At 31.1% G+C, this 20,436-nt stretch overlaps 1 protein-coding gene and 1 pseudogene across 1 annotated transcript; one reads left to right on the forward strand and one right to left on the reverse strand.

The window, feature by feature from the left end:
* The first annotated feature begins 4,691 nt into the window (after positions 1-4,691).
* Positions 4,692-5,880, forward strand: LOC126554907 (uncharacterized; annotated as a pseudogene).
* A 12,516-nt stretch (positions 5,881-18,396) lies between these two features.
* Positions 18,397-20,062, reverse strand: LOC126554908 (uncharacterized). The gene is made up of 2 exons (XM_050209906.1): positions 19,400-20,062; positions 18,397-18,621 (listed from the first exon to the last, which is right to left on the reverse strand). The coding sequence occupies exons 1-2, from the start codon at positions 20,060-20,062 to the stop codon at positions 18,397-18,399; spliced, it is 888 nt and encodes a 295-aa protein (XP_050065863.1).
* Positions 20,063-20,436: the final 374 nt, after the last annotated feature.

The following is a 20,436-nucleotide window of genomic DNA, read 5'->3' on the forward strand; positions in this document are numbered from 1 at the left end:
CCACTTTTCCTCATTTTTAATAAGTCTTTATCTGAAGGTGTATTTCCTGATATTTGGAAGCTTAGCTCGGTTACCCCGATCTTTAAGTCAGGCGACATTACAGACGTCACAAATTACAGGCCAATTAGTATCATCAGTCACCTTGCCAAACTACTGGAGTCATTAGTTTTGAAGTCATACATAGACCCATTAATAAAATCATTATCGATGAACAACACGGCTTTCGCCCTGGACGTTCTGTTACAACTTGTAATTTAATTTTTACTGAGTACGTCTTTGAGGCCTTCAGTAAGCACTCACAGGTTGATTCCATTTACTTGGACTTCGCGAAGGCCTTTGACCGCGTTGACCATCGTGCTTTAATGAGCGTTCTGTGTAATCTTGGGTTTGGTGAGCCTCTATTATCTTGGTGCAATTCATATTTGTCTGAGAGGAAACAGGTTGTCAAGATAAATGGCTTCTGTTCCAGCCCAACTAGGGTTACTTCTGGTGTACCCCAAGGTGGTCATCTATCTCCCGTTCTATTTGCACTCTTTGTTAATGGCATCAAAAATGTGATCCAGCACAGCGAACTTCTATTGTTTGCTGATGATATAAAACTCTTTCTCCGTATTTGCACAACTGATGATTGTAAACTCTTACAACATGATCTTGATTCTGTTGCCCAGGGACTTGGCTTAGAGCTTAGTATCTCTAAATGTCATACCATGACCTACACACGTTCCAATGAGCGTGTCTTGTTTGCCTACACCATAAATGGCATTGCACTAAAGCAACCAGGTGACAGTGTTATTGACCTTGGCATTACTTTTGATCGGTCGCTTACTTTTCGTACTCATATTGAGAAAGTTACCTGTAAGGCCCTGAAACTTCTCGGGTTTGTGAAAAGAATTTCGGCTGAATTTAAACTGTCCAGCTCTCTTAAGACGTTATATTGCTCTTTTGTTTGATCTGTGTTGGAGTTTAGAGTAATTATTTGGGATCCATGCACACTTGATAGTAGTAAACAACTAGAAAGAGTTCAACGTAAATTTTTGAAGTTTGCTGCTTTTGCATTACGTATTGATTGTCAACCCCATGAGTATCAACCTGTATTACAGCGCCTCCATTTGTCTACCCTATGTGACAGGAGGAAATAGGCTAATCTTACGTTCCTCACTAAACTAATAAATGGTGAAGTGGATTCCCCTGCCCTCCTATCTAAATTAAATTTCAGAGTTCCAAGTTTTTACTCCAGATACTCCTTCCCTTTCCAAATTCCTGTTAGCCGCTGTAACTATTTAGTAAATCGTCCTATAGCTCGTATGATGAAACTAGCGAATGAGGACCCACTATTCCTGAATGTTTGGCAATAAATTATTATCTGTTGTTCTATTTTATTTTTAAATATTTTAATTGTATTTTGTAATTTATGTAACGTTCATAGTTATTATGTTATTATGTCTATTTGCTCTTTATCCTAATTGTACTTGTATTCTTATAATTTATGTAAATTTCCTATTTTATGTACATTCTTGTAATTGGGCACGTCCCGTATTTCAATTAATAAATAAATAAATAAATAAAATATACAGTGTCAAATAGGTCATAATTTACTTAAAAAAAAATAATATCAATAAATGCCTTCGTGAAGCCCTAGATAATAATCTCATCTTTTAGTTGTATAACAGGTCAATAAAGGACCGGCTCAAGGTATAGGCTAGCTAGGCACCTGCCTAGAGCGGTACTTTAGCAGGGCCGGATTTTGTAAAATTGACACATACATTTTTTTAATTTCTATTAAGTAGTGTGTTATATACTTATACAAGGAAAATGTTTTAAAACATTCATTCGTGAAAACCAACTTGCCTATACAATTATACAATAAAATACCTAAAAAATTATTACATAATAATCATAATTAAATAATAGGTAAATTTTAATACATGATAATGCATTTATTTTTGTGTGCAAGTATAAAATAAATTGTTTTTAGTTGACTAAAATAAAAATGACTAACACAGTTTTGCTCTTTTGGTGCTCGATCGACCTAAGGCTGATGCGATAAAAAACAAAACCGTTTTGTATTATATTATAATCGCATCGGCGGCATTTTGTATATCGTATTTTCGTATAATTTGTATCTATCTTTTATTTCATCGTGACTCGGGCTCGATTCTTGACTGCTGATGCTCGTTGAAAATTAAAATTCAGTTGATTTTTTAAGGAAATAAAATACTATCGGAACGACTGAACATTGTATATACTCGTATTTATAAAACTAATGTCCAAATAATGATCTAATGACCAAACATTAAAATGTATTTAAAGGGGCAACCTGAGTTGAACAGCCGTGTAGTTTGACGGCGTAATGTGTTATCAGGTTTTGCCCGCTCACAAGCGATCGCCGCTGGTGTTCGATTACTGGCCTGGCAAAGTACGAGCTCTAGCCGTGCGTTGATAGTGGACTATATAAAATTATGGAAACGGAAAAAATTGCAAAAATTTGGGAAACTGACAATGAGACTACATCAATGTAAAATAATTGTAAGACTAAATGTTGATGGTAAAAAAAATAGAGTTATAATTCATGTTGAACGATGATTATAAAATGGATTGACAAAAGATTAAATATACAACACAATTAGTTATAATAAGAATACGTAATATTTCACTATAACTAAAACACATAACTAAATATGAAAAGTAAATTGTCTTTTAACAATGTAAGTTCTATGCTTACGAGACATACATGACGTACAACTAGACAATACTAAAATGCCGTCCCCAGCAGGGGCATACCTAGGGGGGAGGGGGTTCGACCCCCCCATAGATTAACTGAATTTAAAATGCTTAAAGTGTAAACCACAGATTGTATAATATAATATAATCGATATTTTATATAGTAAATGTATAATGTATATTATAATAAAATATCAAAAAGAATGTGGCACTACGTCCTCCGGTCACCACTACAATATGCACTTTTTATCAGTCATAGTCTCCCATGTTCGGTTGGCCAAACGTACCAAATTATAAGTATTTATAATTAATCGTAAGTCCTCTCTTGTACACATATTAATATAATATACATAACAAATATTATATCATTAAATGATCTAAGATTATATCTATGCTTGTCCAAGAATTATGTTGATAACGATAACGTGATTTAAAGATTGCAACAACAGCAGTACAGTCATTGACTATAAGTCTTATGTAATTTTTTCTAACCGGTTTTTGTAATTGATGGCTATATCTCGCTTACACATTTGGAATACGTTTTATGTATCCAGCTTCGCGTAATTCTTCGAAATTTGATAGTATTTCGTTGGAAACACCTGTATTGCCAGCAGCTTTTGATGCTAATAGTAGTTTTAAACGGGAAACCAATTCATTCGGATCGTTCCAATATTGAAGTGTAAGTTTCTATAATTGTATAGATAGTCCACTACCAGATGGAAATAATGTTGTGATTATATCTCTATATTTATTACCACCTTTTTAAATTTTCGAACCGTCTGCTGTTAAATGAGCTTATGTTTGAATTAATATAGATTTATATGTTTTTAAATCGTTTTCGGTATATAATTTCGGGACTTTCGAAAATATTAAACTACAGAGACCCTGTGTTAACGGGTATGTAGTATCGTCAACAATTATCGTATTTCCGACAAGTTTGATTTTTTTTTTACCTAAACGTACCGTTTTATCAGGTTGTAATTTAGGACCATACGTCTTGTCATGCTGTATGAATCTAACAATTCATCTATTTGATAAAAATGTAAATCTTCAGTGTTGTTTGTCAGAATATTTTTATCCGAAGTAGATTTTTGTATTTCGTTTAACGGATCGATAATGGTTTAAATGTTTCTGTTACTATCGATTGAATATCGGCTTTTCCTTATTTTAATGCAGTATATTTTCGTTTAATATTTTCTTTTGCTTTTATCAATTCTTCATCACTGGCGTCCATGATCGTGAATGAGATATTTTTTTAAAAAAAAAACGTTAGTTTATAATATAATAACAAACGTATCGAAACCGTGACGATAATGCCCATTATCGCGTTCACAGTCTTTGTTTATTACTATAAAGTTAAATCTTCCCTTACGCCAACACGATGTACATAAATCTTTTAATTCTGAATACGACATGTCACCAGAGCAATGCTCATTGTATATGTGTTTTAAGTTTGTTTTGTCTTGCTTAAACAATACAATAAAATTAGCGTTATCACGCAAGAGTTGTTTAGGTACTTTTGAATGAGTCTACGTCAATTGGTCGTATACAATTTGTCGTGGTAAAATTGGTCGTCTGAAATTGGTCGTTTGGTAAAATAGTCGTAGTATATTTTCGTCGTGAAAAGTGAATACTGATTAAAAACGTTATGTGTTATACAAATGGACAATAATCATTATAAAACGTTTTGCGATAATAAGTTGAATAACAGCGTGTGCAAATGTACAACTATCATTATTACAGGCTATATTACGATAACAACTATTATCGGATGATCTTTATCTGGAATAAAAATAATATGTTTCATCTATAGTGTATAATATTGTGTCTGTGTGTACGAATTCCAGTTGACTGTGATTGACGGTGTAGTGTAGTGCTAATAATTATATAAGTAGTTGAGTTAATAAAAAATAAAAATAATAATAATTAAAATGCCACTAAATTTTGTTAAAAGTGAAAGAGGAAAGGATATGCTCGTGCATGATGGTTTTTTATATCGTTTTGAAAATAAGAATGATAAAAAAACTATATGGAAATGTGTTGAAAATTTAAAAAAAAAATGTAAAGCCAGAATACATACAGATGAAAATTCCATTCTAAGTGATGTAACCAAGATATCACATGTTCATTTTCCCAATATTGCCAAAATCGAAGCGAAAAGAGCAATGGCAAATTTAAAGGAGCTTGCTAAGAAAACTGATCTAAGTACTCAATCTGTTGTAGCAACTGTTGCTTCAGAGGTAATATATAAAATTTGTTTAAATAATAATTTAACTTTTCTAATATAATATTATATTAATATTATACAACCTAATATAATTTTTAATATTTTTAGTTAAATACAGCAGTTTCCGGTCAAATGCCTGGCATACCGTTAATGAAAAGGACTATTCTGCGTGTAAGAGAACGTGAAAATGCAGCACTAGGTATACCGCAATCATTATATGATCTTGTTATACCAGAAGAGTATAAAAAAACATCAGATGGTAAGCCATTTTTACTATTTGATTCTTTCGACCATGATCCGAATAACTGCGATAGATTTTTATTATTTTCCACGGAAGAAAATTTGCAAAAAATGTCCGAATGCGATCATTGGTATGCAGATGGCACATTTTCATGTGCCCCATCTATTTTCAAACAATTGTATACAATCCATGGAATACAATGTTCAAACGTCTTACCTTCGGTTTATGCACTCTTACCAAATAAAAAAAAGAAAACTTATATTCGTTTGTTGCAAAGTCTAAAAACATTAAACTGTAACTTAAAACCAAAAACGGTCATGTTAGATTTTGAAATTGGTGCAATGACTGCTTTTAAAAAAGAATTCAATGATATCAAAATTCGTGGTTGTCATTTTCACTTTGCTCAATCTGTCTGGAGACACATTCAAGAATGTGGTTTATCAAAACAATATAAAGAAGATTCTACTTTCGCTTTTGAAATAAAAAAATTAAACGCCTTGGCATATGTTCCGGTTGATTATGTTGTTAGATATTTTGAATATTTAGTTGATACTCCTTTTTACCGAGAACTGGAATCTGATTTATCGAGATTACTTGACTATTTTGAAGAAACGTGGGTTGGTAAAATGGACAGGAACGGGAAAAGGAAAAATCCAAAATTTTCAATTACAATTTGGAATTTCTATGCTGATGAATATAACCTTCCAAAAACTAATAATTCAGTAGAAGGATGGCATAATAGTTTTTCGTCCATATTAAATGCTATTCACCCTAACATTTGGAAATTTATAAGAGCCCTACAAAAAGAAGAAAAACTAAACCGTCTGAAAATGGTCCAATATTGCACTGGAGCAGAAACACCTAGAAAACGAAAGAAATATAATGACACCGCTGAGAGAATAAATACAATATGTAAAACATTTAATAATAGAACATTTGATGAATATATATCTGGGATAGCTCATAACTTATAATTATTGTTACATATATTATTTTTACGCATATTATTTTGAAAACGACTTTATAATTATTACAATTATTATTATTATTATTTACATATTTATCACATATTATTTTTACGCATATTATTTTGAAAACGACTTTATAATTATTACAATTATTATTATTATTATTTACATATTTGTCACATATTATTTTTACGCATATTATTTTGAAAACGACTTTATAATTATTACAATTAATATTATTATTATTTACATATTTGTCACATATTATTTTTACGCATATTATTTTGAAAACAACTAATTTACCAAACGATCAATTCACCAAACGACCAATTTTAGACGACTAATTTTACCACGACCAATTTCATATGACCAATTGACTGAACCCCCTTTTGAATAACTCTGAGCCAGATAGAATACATCTATTAAATTATGCCGACCTCTGGAAAAGTAAGTTTTTACAATTTTCTTATTTTCCGAAATAATATCGTCGAAAATAAACACAGAGTTTGGTAGGGCTTTTTCAAGTTCAATAACTTGTTCGTTTTCGTAGAACGTAAATAATTGTACTCCTTCGATATCTGATAAGATATTACTCAACATTTTATATTTCGGTTGATCCAGAGTTTTCGAATATATGTAAACGTTGTGAAATCTTATTCCATTTATATTAGTTAATAATGCAAACATTAAATTCGTTTTTCCACAGCCGGAAGGTCCCACAATGAGTGCACGTATCGTATTAGGTAGAAGCTGACCGTGTCTATAGTTTTGAAACGAAGTAGGTGGATCTACGTTCTCAACTGTAAGCTCGGTTTCTTGTTTAATGAATTTCATTTTGATATAAATATCTATGTTGTGATGAGAATGTCATCAGTACACAATGCCACTCGCTCGAAGAAGCAACAAGAATAAAGGTGGCGGGCTTATTAACAAGCTTATAAACAAATTACCGGTCGAGATTCACGTACCTGGTAAGGTTAATATAATATATATTTGTTATCATAGTGTCGACGCCAGATAATATGTTTATTTTAATGTATAACTGCCGCCGCGACAATACGGCGATATAGGTAATTGAATTAAATTATAAATTAAAATATATCTCGCCACCGGCCGGTGTCCTAGTAAAATCGTACCCCCGGAAAATCTTACCGGAGGGGGGTAAAGTTATCCCAGTATAATCGTACCCCCGGTAACATTTTCCTAGGATAATCGTACCCCTCTAGAGAAGTAATATTTTCCTAGGAAAATGTTACCGGGGGGTACGATAATCCTGGGATTTTTGTACCCCCGGTAACATTTCCCTAGAATAATCGTACCCTTCTAATTTTTCTAGGATTATGTTACTGGGAGGTACGATTATACTAGGATAATTATACCCAGCTCACCGGTAAATAAATAAATTTTTATTGTGGGTGAGATTGCAGTAATATAAATTTAATAGGGACTAGAGGTAAATGGAAAAGTTTTTTGTATCAGCATTCAACAGATATCTAAGGTTCGTGTTGATCCAAGTAAGTATGATTAAATATTTCCTGTGAGAAATAGATACAAAATTCTAATAGAATTAACATGGATTTTGAATAAATACATATTATTAATTATTAACAAAACCTTTATTGCAATTTTAATTATTGTGCCTTATACTTATACTTAGACAAAAGTAAACAAAAAAAATATATATCTTTAAAATACTTGTTGTTATTCGACGTTAATTACAACATCGTAGTGTACATTGTTCAAATTTCGTATGTATAAACATTTTTCTGTCTTACTGACTTGTTTTTTTATCGTTATATCTTTGTTGAATAACTGCCATTCACCTGTGGCAGTCATATAAACGTAGATCGACGTTTTTAATAAAATTGCGGCACCAAATATTTCTACGTCAGTACCCCACACACCTGAAATAAAAGACAGACGATTTCGTTCATAATAGTTGTACTTATAAAAAAAATGTATTTTTTTTACAAAACTAAAACTATTTAAATAGGTTAATTTGACGTGGTTTTGTTTGAAAAAAAAATATTGATTTACAAAATGGTTGTACATTTATATTACCATCATTTTCTATTGTTTTTTGTTCCAAATATTTCTTCATATTTTCCTTTCCTCCTATATATCTTTCAATATTCGAACTTGTTTTGACAATCTGAAAATAGTATTTAAATATATGTCTTTTATAATATGATAATAAATACAAGTATTAATTTTTTTTACCTCACAAACATGTTGTCTTATGGCAAAATGATAATCTTCGTCACCTGTTATCAAAAAAGATAAAGATCTATATAAACAGTTTCCATCTCCAACAATGTTTTTAATTTCAGACGGGACTGTCAAGGCTTTTTTATGACGTATGCTTTCGTGTGTAACTTGTTGACTAAAATTTAATTTTAATGTTCTGCATTTTGTTTGCTGCCATGTCTTACCAACGGGATAAAACATCCTGGTTGGACCGGTAGGAATTTTATTTTTTCGTGACATTGTATTTGTTTCGCTTGTCATCAATTGTTCTGCATAAGTATCTCCATTTAACTGTTTACCGTCAGATTCGATATATTTTTTCATATTACTTATTAACACTTTGGTTTTTAGTACTTTAACATCATTTTTTAATTGACATATCTTATTGTTGATAATTTCGTGGATAGTGAATGGACCCAACCATGGCATTGAGGCCCATCCTCCTTTCCTATCATCACGTCGAAGATTTTTTATTAATACTTTGTCCCCTACTTTAAATGTATTCTCAGCTAATGGATGTCTTTTTGCATATGATTTACGTTGAGCTGATTGTGCATCTAGGATATTTTCTTCCACTTTATCTTGAAGTTTATCTAAAAGTTAAGATATTTTATTTTTTCAAATATAACTAAATATTTTAAATTATAGTTTTATTTTTATATGTTATTTTTATAAAATATTTAATAGAAAGAAGAGACCAAATAAATTTTGGGCACTGGTCAAGTTGGCCCTGCCCAGAAGGCAATTCCCCAGACACTCAATTTAAGTTGACACCCGCCGCTTACATTTTTTGTATTTTCGATAACCAATAATATTTATATAAAAATGTACGATTAATAATACATTATACATTTATTAATTATTATACGTTTATGATTATACAAAACAATTCAAGCGATCAAAATAAAAATGTATAAAAAAAATATGGTAATATAATATTAATAAATAATTCGTATAATAATAAAAATTTATGCAGGTGGCAAAACTTATATGTCTGGTATTCAACATTTCTTTTAATCGATCGCTACAGCCCTAAGAACCAGCCTAAGTATCATTAAATTTTATGACAGTATAATATTATTAGTATTAATTGTCAAATTGAATTCTTATTTTGCATGTACAATTGTCTATGATTTGACATTAGATTTTTTTAATTAGACACCATATAATGTACCTACACTACTTGTCTACTTCTTATATTAGCTGACTTCACCTGACAAATAATAAACAAATTTAAATTTCCACGTGAACATGACACGAATATTAATTGTTGTACACGACTAAAGCAAATCCTAATTATTTAAAAAGGGCCATCGAAGGAATAAATACAATTTTTTTATTATTATATAATGAAATATTACCAACCTGAAACATTTAAAAATACTAACATCACTATTATACTATTTGTAGTACCTTAGCCCGATATTTTGGAGGAAAAGCACAAGTTTTATTTATAAAAAATTTTAGAATAATAAAACATATGTTTGTATTAGTTATTAAATTTATTTTTGATTACAAAAAAAAAAAAATTTAATTTGGTTTATTAGTCAAAATAATAAATAAATGGTTTAGGACTAAAATAATCTTGCATTAAAATAGTGCAGAAATCACTCATTTCATGGACTAAATATCCAGACAGTGAAATTTCGACCAGATCGTGAATTTTGACCAAAATATAATATAAACATCCATTTCATGAAATGTATAATATAAAGTACTAACACAATAGTACCTCGTACTTGCATTACATACAAACTTACAAGCAGTATAGTTTATTATAATATAATATATGATTTATTGCTAAATAACGAAAAATGTTTTTTATAATTACTACACAAGTCACAAAGTGTACAATGAATGTCCATATACCTAATGTATTTTCGTCAAAGTCCATGAAATAAATGATTTCATTATGTATAGATGAGACATATAGATTTACACTAGTTATAAACTTGTTATAACTTGTATAGTATATTTATAATCTACAGTCTACACCTTAAAATATTAGTTTTAAAGTACCTATTAAAGTGTTTACCTCTCATTGATAGCATCAATTTCAATGTTTCTTCAAATTGTACTTCATCAAAATCTCCCATAAAAACATTATCATACACGCTATCTTCTTCTAAGTTATGTTCTATATCTACTGGAAGTACAGCCTCTCTTTGATATAAAACATAAAATGGTGAATATTTTGTAGAAGTATGAGGCACAGTTCGATAAGCAAATAGAACTCCTTGCAATACATCTGGCCACTTGAGTACATTTTCTAGATGAATCTAAATACAAAACAAAATTATTTTTTAAATTAATTATTTTTGGTTTAAATTAACCAAAATATTTTTAGGTACCAAATTTAAGTAACGAATTTTTTATTGTTCTGTTAAATCGTTCAACGAGTCCATTTGCTTGCGGATGATAGGGTGATGTGACTCTATGTGAGGTTCCCGTCATACGAAATAGTTCCTCACATAGTTGATTACAGAATTCCCTACCTTGATCGCTTATTTCAACCTTAGGACAACCATGTCGACATATAATTTCATCGTATATGAATCGAGCAACTGTAACAGCTTTTTTATCTATAAGGGGTCGTGCCTCACACCATTTGCTGAAATAGTCTATCGCTACAGCAACATATCGAAAACCATTAACTTCCGGTAAAGTTATGAGATCGATTCCTATTTGTTTGAACACCTAAATTTATAAAAAAAAAAAAAAATGGTTATTAACATTTTGAATAACTAATATTAAAATATATATATATGTCATCAAAATCATGAATTTTAAATCTCAATCATATTAATATAGCATAAAAATATTTTGTATGATGAACTGCATTATTCTAATTAAATTTTTGATTCTGAAAATATCAATAATTTTGAATTAATAAAAAGTAATACTTACTTTTTTAGGTATAGGAACAGAATGCAACTCAGGCACTATTTTTAATGTCGCTGGGTTAACCCGTTGAAAAACATCACACTCTTTGATAAATGATTTTACGTCTGAAGTAATAGATGGCCAATAGCAACGTTGGTTAAGCATATTAATAGTCGCATCCCTTCCACGGTGACTTGACAGTGCAACAGCTTCTATCGACTCTTCAGAACCCTCGTGAATCATTTTCAGAATACTTTTTCTTTGTTCTTCGTCGAATATAACACGGACAGAATTTTTTTTATGATATAAAACATCATTGGACAAATAAAACGATTTGGTTTGTCTTCGAAAGTTAGATTTATCATTTTTACTATGGATATAGACAGGATATCTTTGAAATTTCAAGTAAGCCAAAACTGATCTCAAATTAATTGGCTCAGGACATTTGGTTTCTCTAACTACAGTTTTTTCAGGTATTTCGGGGTTAGCTACAGCCGAGGTGTTCATATTTTTGGTTTCCCATGGTCGAAACATCATAAAATACAATAGCTATAATATTATAATAAAATAAATAGTTAATTAGGAGAACCAAATAATTTTAAATTTAAAACAATGATTATATTAACTCTAGGATTATCTTACCGGGGGTATGATTTTCCTAGGATTATCTTACCGGGGGTATGATTTTCCTAGGATTATCTTACCGGGGGTATGATTTTCCTAGAATTATCTTACGGGGGGTATGATTCTCCTAGGATTATCTTACCGGGGGGTATGATTCTCCTAGGACTATCTTACCGGGGGGTATGATTTTAAGTTAACAGGGAAAACAGTTAATAGGAACTGATTTAGTTATTTAAGCTTTTAGCTACATCTTACCATTTAGTACTAATTAGAAATGTTTAATTTTTTGTATTTATATATAAATCTATATATTAATATTGCAGCTATTTGAGAAATAATTTATTTTACTAACATAGTAAAATAAAATATTGAATAAAATATTGCATTATAACATTTTATTGTGTGGATAAAATATGATAATATAAGTAAAAGTTATAATTAAGTCACCATGAAGAATGTTTTTGAATTATAACGAAATAACCAATATCGCTAATTTTCGTTTAAATATCTAATTATGCCCAATATTCAACTCAAAATTTCTATTAAAAAGCTATATTATATATTATACAGAATAAAAAAAATATATTTAGTATTCTAGAACAAAAATACAAGTAAAAAGTATTTTTTAAGTATTTAGAATACATTGACAAAAAATTATTTGAAATACCAAAAAAGTATTTAAATACAAGTATTCGAATACTTAACAAGACTGTTGTATATATCTTAGCGTTTGGACGTTTGGTGTAAATGGTTATTTATTTATTATAATTTAAAGTTAAATAATAATAACAAACTGAAAAAATGAATCTCTAAAATAAATATAATATAATATATGTAATATAATAATAATAATATTATTAAATTTAAAAATGTTTATCTTATGATTTATAACAATACATATTATATAGTCCAGTCATTTAAGCTTCAAAAAAGGTGTTTTTAGGAATTAAATCGGAAAGTTTTGAAACTTTGCAGAAAATTTGGTTGTGGGTTTCTGATTAATCAAAAAAAAGTTGCAATCCCTCCGAGGTCCGGAAGTGTCCGCCATCTTGGATTTTATGTGCAATTTTTCAGTGTTTTTAAATTATTTTTAAAAATATTAATTTTATCACAAAAATACCTCTACATAAAAATATTGCTGACATAATTTACAACAAATATGTATATTTATATATTTTTGTAGCTTAAATAGGTGAAATGTTAAATCCATCTATGCGTTGTGATATTTGATGTTGCGCGCGTTAATAGTTTATATTATAGGTACTGCACTGTGCGGCGTAGCTAGTATAGCTACGTGTCTGACTAAATTGTAAACTAAAAAACGTAACAACGCCAATACAAATGAAATTTATAAGCAAACAAACATGACAGTAATATAATTGTCATTAGTAATAGCGGAAAATATATAACAGTTTATTTTAAATTGGTCGGTAATCGGATACTTAATAAAAATTGGTATTCATATAGATGTCTAGTAAATAGAATAAATCGATTGAAAATAATGCCATTGTCGCAAGATTTAAGAAATTTTGGAAAATAAATGTCAAAATATTTGAACCAGCTAACGAAGATGGTCTTAAAATAATATTCTTAACAGCAATTTAAATAATATTGGTGTAGAAGATCAAATTGTATTACCTTTACATAATTTATTATAGATATTAGGAGAATTTATCAACAAAAAGGTTGAGAACAGCTGTATTATAGTATTTTACTTGTAAAACTCGTGATATAGTAGTGAAAAGTCCAAATTTATCAAATATCATCGTTGGATTAGGAATTACATAGGATGTCGTTAATGAGGTTGCGTTGGATATATAATGAAAGGAAGTGGTTCAAAAAAAAATGTAAGTACAATTTATTTATACGCCGATAACTGTCGATAAAATGTTCAGTGCGGTCATGCATACATGATACATGCATATTGCATACTCTAGAACTGTGAGAGAACATATTACGTTGGTTTATTTGGACCTATGAAATATCATTCACGCGAATTAAATTTTAGATGATCTCAAGATGAAAACGACATTTTATATGGTCAAAGCAGTCCTTTACCCAAATGCAAACGTAGAATGCATTGTAATATTTGTAAATAAATTATATGCATAATTATTATTATATATTACTTAAAAAAAAATCATTAAAAAAATGTAAATAATTTATGTTAAAAAATATTTGTTAATTGTGTACTAAATAAACATTTTAATCATTTTTTAAGATACATAATACGTTGTAGAACTAAACATTTTGAAAAATTAACCATACATTATTAAATACAAGTACCTACTCTAAATAAAATATAGACTATAGTGTACATTTGTCTTCAAACATAAAGCGTAATACCTATTTATCAATAGTATACAATAAGTTATGAAATTATTTATCAATAAGTTATGAAATGTTACTATGTTAGTACATACAAAAAAAAGTAAAAATTTCGTTTTCTAGCTTATACGAGTGAGACGCGCAACCTGTATAATATATTATAATTATAGACTATTAAAGCGCGCCACATCAAATATTACAACGCGCGGGTGGATTTCACCGTTTACCTATTTAAGCTACAAAAATATATAAATATACATATTTATTGTAAATTTTATCAGCAATATTTTTATGTAGAGGTATTTTTGTGATAAAATTAATTTTTTTAAAGATAATTTATAAAAACTGAAAAAAATCACATCAATCCAAGATGGCGGACACTTCCGGACCTCAGAGAGATTGCGAATTTTTTTTTTGTTAATAAGGAACCCACAACTAACCTTTCTGCAAAATTTCAAAACTTTCCGATTTAATTCCAGTAAAAATCGTTAAATGACTGGACTAATAACAATAATAAAAAAAAGGAGTTAAGCATTTTGAAAATATTATCATATAATAAAAAGCTGGTAAGTGTACTTTTTGCTGTTTCAGTAGGTTGGTAACTTAATATTAAAATTGTCGAAAAATAATATTTAAATCATTACAATTTAAGGTGCTAAGTGCATGTAGTTCTGTGTATGTATACAAAACCTATCATTCAATTTATAGATTTATATTTAATAAAATAATACTCACCAGACGATAACTCAGTAGGTAGGTGCAATAAGATTTAAAACACTATCGTAACATACGATTTAAAACAATACAAATACAGTAAAAACTGTAAAGAATAAAACTTTAAGTACAGTAAATTTTAATATTAAAAGAATAAAAATGAACACAACATTGGTCAAAATGTGATCGTAAAATATTGATAAATCTTAACAGCTATCACAATTCACAACTTTGTGTGGGTTTTTCCCTCGTCGTTCGTACACAAAACCCAAATACATGCGCGTTTCGATTAAAAATAAACATATATTTAAATATGTATATTATTATATATTTATATTTTATATGCGTCGGCCGTCGACGTATTGTACTGTTATCTGTAATGTGTTTAACGAATTACGAAACGAAAATGTTGTCATTTGCACTCGTTTTTTCAATCAAAACGAATGGTCAGAAGACTCTGAATTCTAAAGCACTTCAATAGAAATAAAATATTATTAATTAAATTGCGCTTACAATTAAAAATTATTTTAATGCAAGATTTATACTCATAGATTAGCTGACCCTAATATTTTACAAATATTTAACCAACAAAATCCTTATGAATAGTCAATGCATATTTTATTATTATTATTATGATGTTGTAATTAACGTCGAATAACAACAAGTACTCGTATTTTAAAGATATATATTTTTTTTGTTTACTTTTGTCTAAGTATAAGTATAAGGCATAATAATTAAAATTGCAATAAAGGTTTTGTTAATAATTAATAATATGTATTTATTCAAAATCCATGTTAATTCTATTAGAATTTTGTATCTATTTCTCACAGGAAATATTTAATCATACTTACTTGGATCAACACGAACCTTAGATATCTGTTGAATGCTGATACAAAAAACTTTTCCATTTACCTCTAGTCCCTATTAAATTTATATTACTGCAATCTCACCCACAATAAAAATTTATTTATTTACCGGTGAGCTGGGTATAATTATCCTAGTATAATCGTACCTCCCAGTAACATAATCCTAGAAAAATTAGAAGGGTACGATTATTCTAGGGAAATGTTACCGGGGGTACAAAAATCCCAGGATTATCGTACCCCCCGGTAACATTTTCCTAGGAAAATATTACTTCCCTAGAGGGGTACGATTATCCTAGGAAAATGTTACCGGGGGTACGATTATACTGGGAAAATTTTACCGGGGGTATGATTATACTAGGATAACTTTACCCCCCTCCGGTAAGATTTTCCGGGGGTACGATTATCCTATTACACCGCCACACGCTACACTCACACACACACACACATATCCGTTTACCTGTTCGTCCCTATAATGTTGATATTATTGTTTTTATTTTTGTATAATTTATGTGATTGTGAATTATTATATAATAATATGTTAAACGCTATCGCACTTCTCCGCGAATATTATTTAAGTCAGTCCAGTTAGTTCGCGCACAGATAAAACTCGCGTTTATTAATTTTCGTGTGCTGGTCGCTGCATTTTTATTATTAAATAAAAATTACTATAATATTTATATAAGGCGCGAATCGCCTAAGTATTACTATTAATTTTTCCTAGTAATAGTGTCGTGGGCGCTAATCGCCGTCTTTTTTTATAATATATCGTGCGCGAATCGCCTTTTTTTGTCATCATCAAGTTATTGCCGTGCAAGAATCGGCGTGTTAATTATTATTTTGTTGTAAGGCGCTAATCGCCATTATTGTTATATTATTATTTGCTTGAAGTAAATTTTATACCAGATGAGTGAAATTTTGTTTATTATAATATTATTGTTCTTGTGAATGTCAAATTTATTTACGTATTATAGTAACAGGACCAGCTGGCCAGTCTGCGCTCCACAATCTGTGAGTTATTTTATTATATTTATTGTATTATTATTATTATTATTATTATTTAAGCTATATTTTTTACCTATTGTGTTGCTGTGATTTTTATATCTGGTATTTATTCGAATTGTTGGGCCAAAAGGGCCGTATATTTTATCACCATTATTTAATCGTGCCAGAAAGGCCGCATATTATATACATAGCTGCACAATTTATTATATTATTTTTCTATTCAACCATGTAAGGTTTGAGCGATAATAATAATTATTTTATTATAATTTATACTGTTTAGCCATAAGGGCAGTGATTATTATTACATCAATTATTTTATTATTTATACCTTTGTGTTGCTGTGAGTCTATTATATTTGTATTATTATTATTGATCTCGTGTATTATACAGCAACTTATCTACCACAATATTTTAGTTACCATTATTGGCATTATTTAAGTTACCTATCTTCCTAGTTATAAGTACACACACACATATGTACACACTTTTACACACTCACTACACACTAGCATTCGATAATCTTGCTCGGCATACCCGTCCACCTTTATCGAATTGCTATTACCTATATACACACATAATAACACTAGTCGGTCGGTGGGTGAGTACTACGCGCGAAGTAACGGCGACCGGGCACACGGGCTATTATTGTTCCGTACCTGTCGCATACTCATAGTTTAAAAAATTGTTTTTATAAAGGTTATCAATATTTTCGACCTGGTACAAAATTGAAAAAACGTTTAGTTCGTGCTGATAAAGGTATAAACCCGTTAGACGCTGCGTGTAGAGACCACGATATCGCATACGAACGTAGTAACTCTATCGCCGATCGTCACGAAGCTGATCATATATTAGAACAGCGAGTCTGGGAAAGGTTCAAATCGAAAGATTCTGGTTTAAAAGAAAAAGTTGTAGCTTGGGGTGTGACTACCACCATGAAGGCAAAACGTAAAGTTGGTGGTGGTTGCGGATTTAAAGTAGCGGTTAAAGCAACTAAAAACGTTTTAAAGAAAAATGTCGGTGAAAAAAATTTAATGAAATTAACAAAAAAGTGTGTAGCCGTAGCACGAAAAACATTTAAATCTACAAAGACAAAAGTTCCGAGAATAGTAAACATTCCGAAACAAAGCGGTGTATTACCGCTTATACCGATTTTCGCTGGCTTATCAGCTCTAGGCGCTCTGACTGGTGGAGTTGCCAACGTTGTTAAGGTGGTCAATGAATTTAAGAGGAACGTTCCATCACATTTGGGAAATGGTTTGTACCTGACGCCATAATATAAAGGTAACTCGTACAAAATAGGTGATGGTCTATATCACACCATATAAAAATGGTGGTGAGAGAGTAAAAACAAAAAAAACGAAAAAAACTAATAACTACGTTACCCAAAAAAGCGTTGTACGATTTCTAACTTATAAAAATCGCGCGTTTGTTGAGAATACCACATTTCATCGGAATGTTTACTAGAGATAAGTTGCCCGTTCGTCCTAAAAGATTTGAATCTGCGTGTTTAAACCACCGCGATTTCGCGCCATTCCATTTTGGCACTACCGGTTCACGCAAGTGCGAACTTTACGGTTATCTTTCACGGCCGCCTCGGGATATCGTGATACCGCGACGTCCGGCTCGCCGACCGCTGCCAATTTGCTGCGTTATTGTTCTTTTCCGACGGTTGACCGCGCAACAGATATGATGCATCGTCGCGCCGTCCCGTTTGCATTGTGTTTCATTTGGATCACGAGGGCCGCCGTCGAGTGACCAATTTTGAGTTGGTCCTCGGCCGATATTTCGGACATTGCGTTCCTGATTCAAATACGCTTATTTTCGCTGTTCGGCATTGTCCCGTGTGGCCGTGCATGACGTGTGCAGGTACTGGATGTCAAACCACGTGTTTCGTATGCGTTCGTGTGCACATACAATATATATTTATTATATTCGCGTCGCCGTGGTGTGCGTCTGTCAACATATTATATTCGAGTCGCCCGTGTACACCGTATTTTTACGTCTGCCTCCCCCCCCGGTCCGACCGGTGATCGTACTTATTCCTGGTGGGAGGGTGTTAGATAGGTATTGTGGTGTTTCCCAATATTCTCCACTGATTAGCCGGGTGATTAGGAGTGTTCAGTGTTCAACACTCAGAGCCAGTCTATTATTATTATTTTTTTTTTTTTTATTAATGATAAGGCTTCAACATTAAAGTCATTAGCCGTAAAACATGTTTACAAGTTATTTACAATCATCTTAATATTAATATTTAAATAAAGGAAGTACAGTATAATACAGGTATATGGTGTTAATAGTATAGGTAACAATAATATATAATTATTTAAATTCTATTATAGAGATTAGTTATTTTAAGGAATGTTATTAGGTGGTTAAAATTATCTATACTTAAAATATCTCTTAATGTTAAGTGTGGAAAGATTTTTCTTTGTTCAGATAGATTAGAGCATTCCAGGAGTAGGTGTGCTGTGGAAATCGGTGCGTTGTTGCATGGTTCGCAGTTTGGTCTCGGCTCTCTTCTCATTAGGTGTACGTGTGAGATGTTAGTGTGTCCAATTTTCATCCGTGTCCATATTACTTGTTGTCTTCTCGTACTTGAGGGAGGATTCGGGTTAGGAGACAGAAAAGGTTTTATTTGATGTAGTTTGTTGTTCAGTTCCTGGTCCCAGAGTCGTTGGTGAATCTTTTTGCTATTTATTAAGGAGTTTCGGGCGGTGTCCTTGAAAGACGAAAGGTCTAATTTGGGGATATTGATGTTAGTGGAGGCGGCTTCTTTAGCTGCTATATCAGCATTTTCATTTCCTGGTATGTTTTTGTGGGCAGGAATCCACATGAAGGTTACCGAACGGGGGGCAAGGGAAGAGGCTCTTTCTTGTATGTTTTTTATTATTTCATTTGATGTCCCTTGGTTTTGTATAGCTAGAATAGAACTAAGGGAGTCGCTGGCTATTAAGAAAGATTTTGTATTTTTCCAATTTTGTTCAGTTAGTTCTATGGCTTTCAGGATCGCTAGTGCCTCGATGGTGAAAATAGAATTAATCTCCAGTGAAGAGAACTTAAAGGTTTCTTCATCTGTGATTATAGCTAGTCCTGTTTTGACGTTGGATTTTGATCCATCGGTGTATATAATTTTATGATTACAGAAATTCTTAAGTATAATGTCATTAAAATGTTTAGGGATTTCGGACGGCTCTATGTTTTGGATTTCTTGGATCATTGAGGTGTTGATGTTTAGGTTCATTTTCCAAGGGGGGAATATGTAGGGCGTAGGGGAGAGCAGTTTAGGCAGTGGTGTATTTGTTGTGTCAAGCCATTTTTTAATTCGTGTAGATATTGGTTGATTTTTTTTAAGTGTAATGAAGGAGGTGAAGTGTTGAAAAGGTATGGTGATATAGCATTGTTCTTGTCGGCTAGTCTTTTAAGTGCAAATTTATAGGTGAGCATGTTTCGTCTTATTTCGAGTGGAGGAGTATTTGCTTCACATAGAATGCTAGGTATGGGGCTGGTTTTAAATGCGCCAATACTCAGTCGAATTCCTTGGTTGTGGATTGGATCTAATGATTTTAAGATTGCTTCAGGGGCTGCTCCGTAAATTATGGAACCGTAATCTATGAC

Source organism: Aphis gossypii, unplaced genomic scaffold (genome assembly GCF_020184175.1).
Source record: "Aphis gossypii isolate Hap1 unplaced genomic scaffold, ASM2018417v2 Contig00643, whole genome shotgun sequence".
Lineage (NCBI taxonomy): Eukaryota > Metazoa > Arthropoda > Insecta > Hemiptera > Aphididae > Aphis > Aphis gossypii.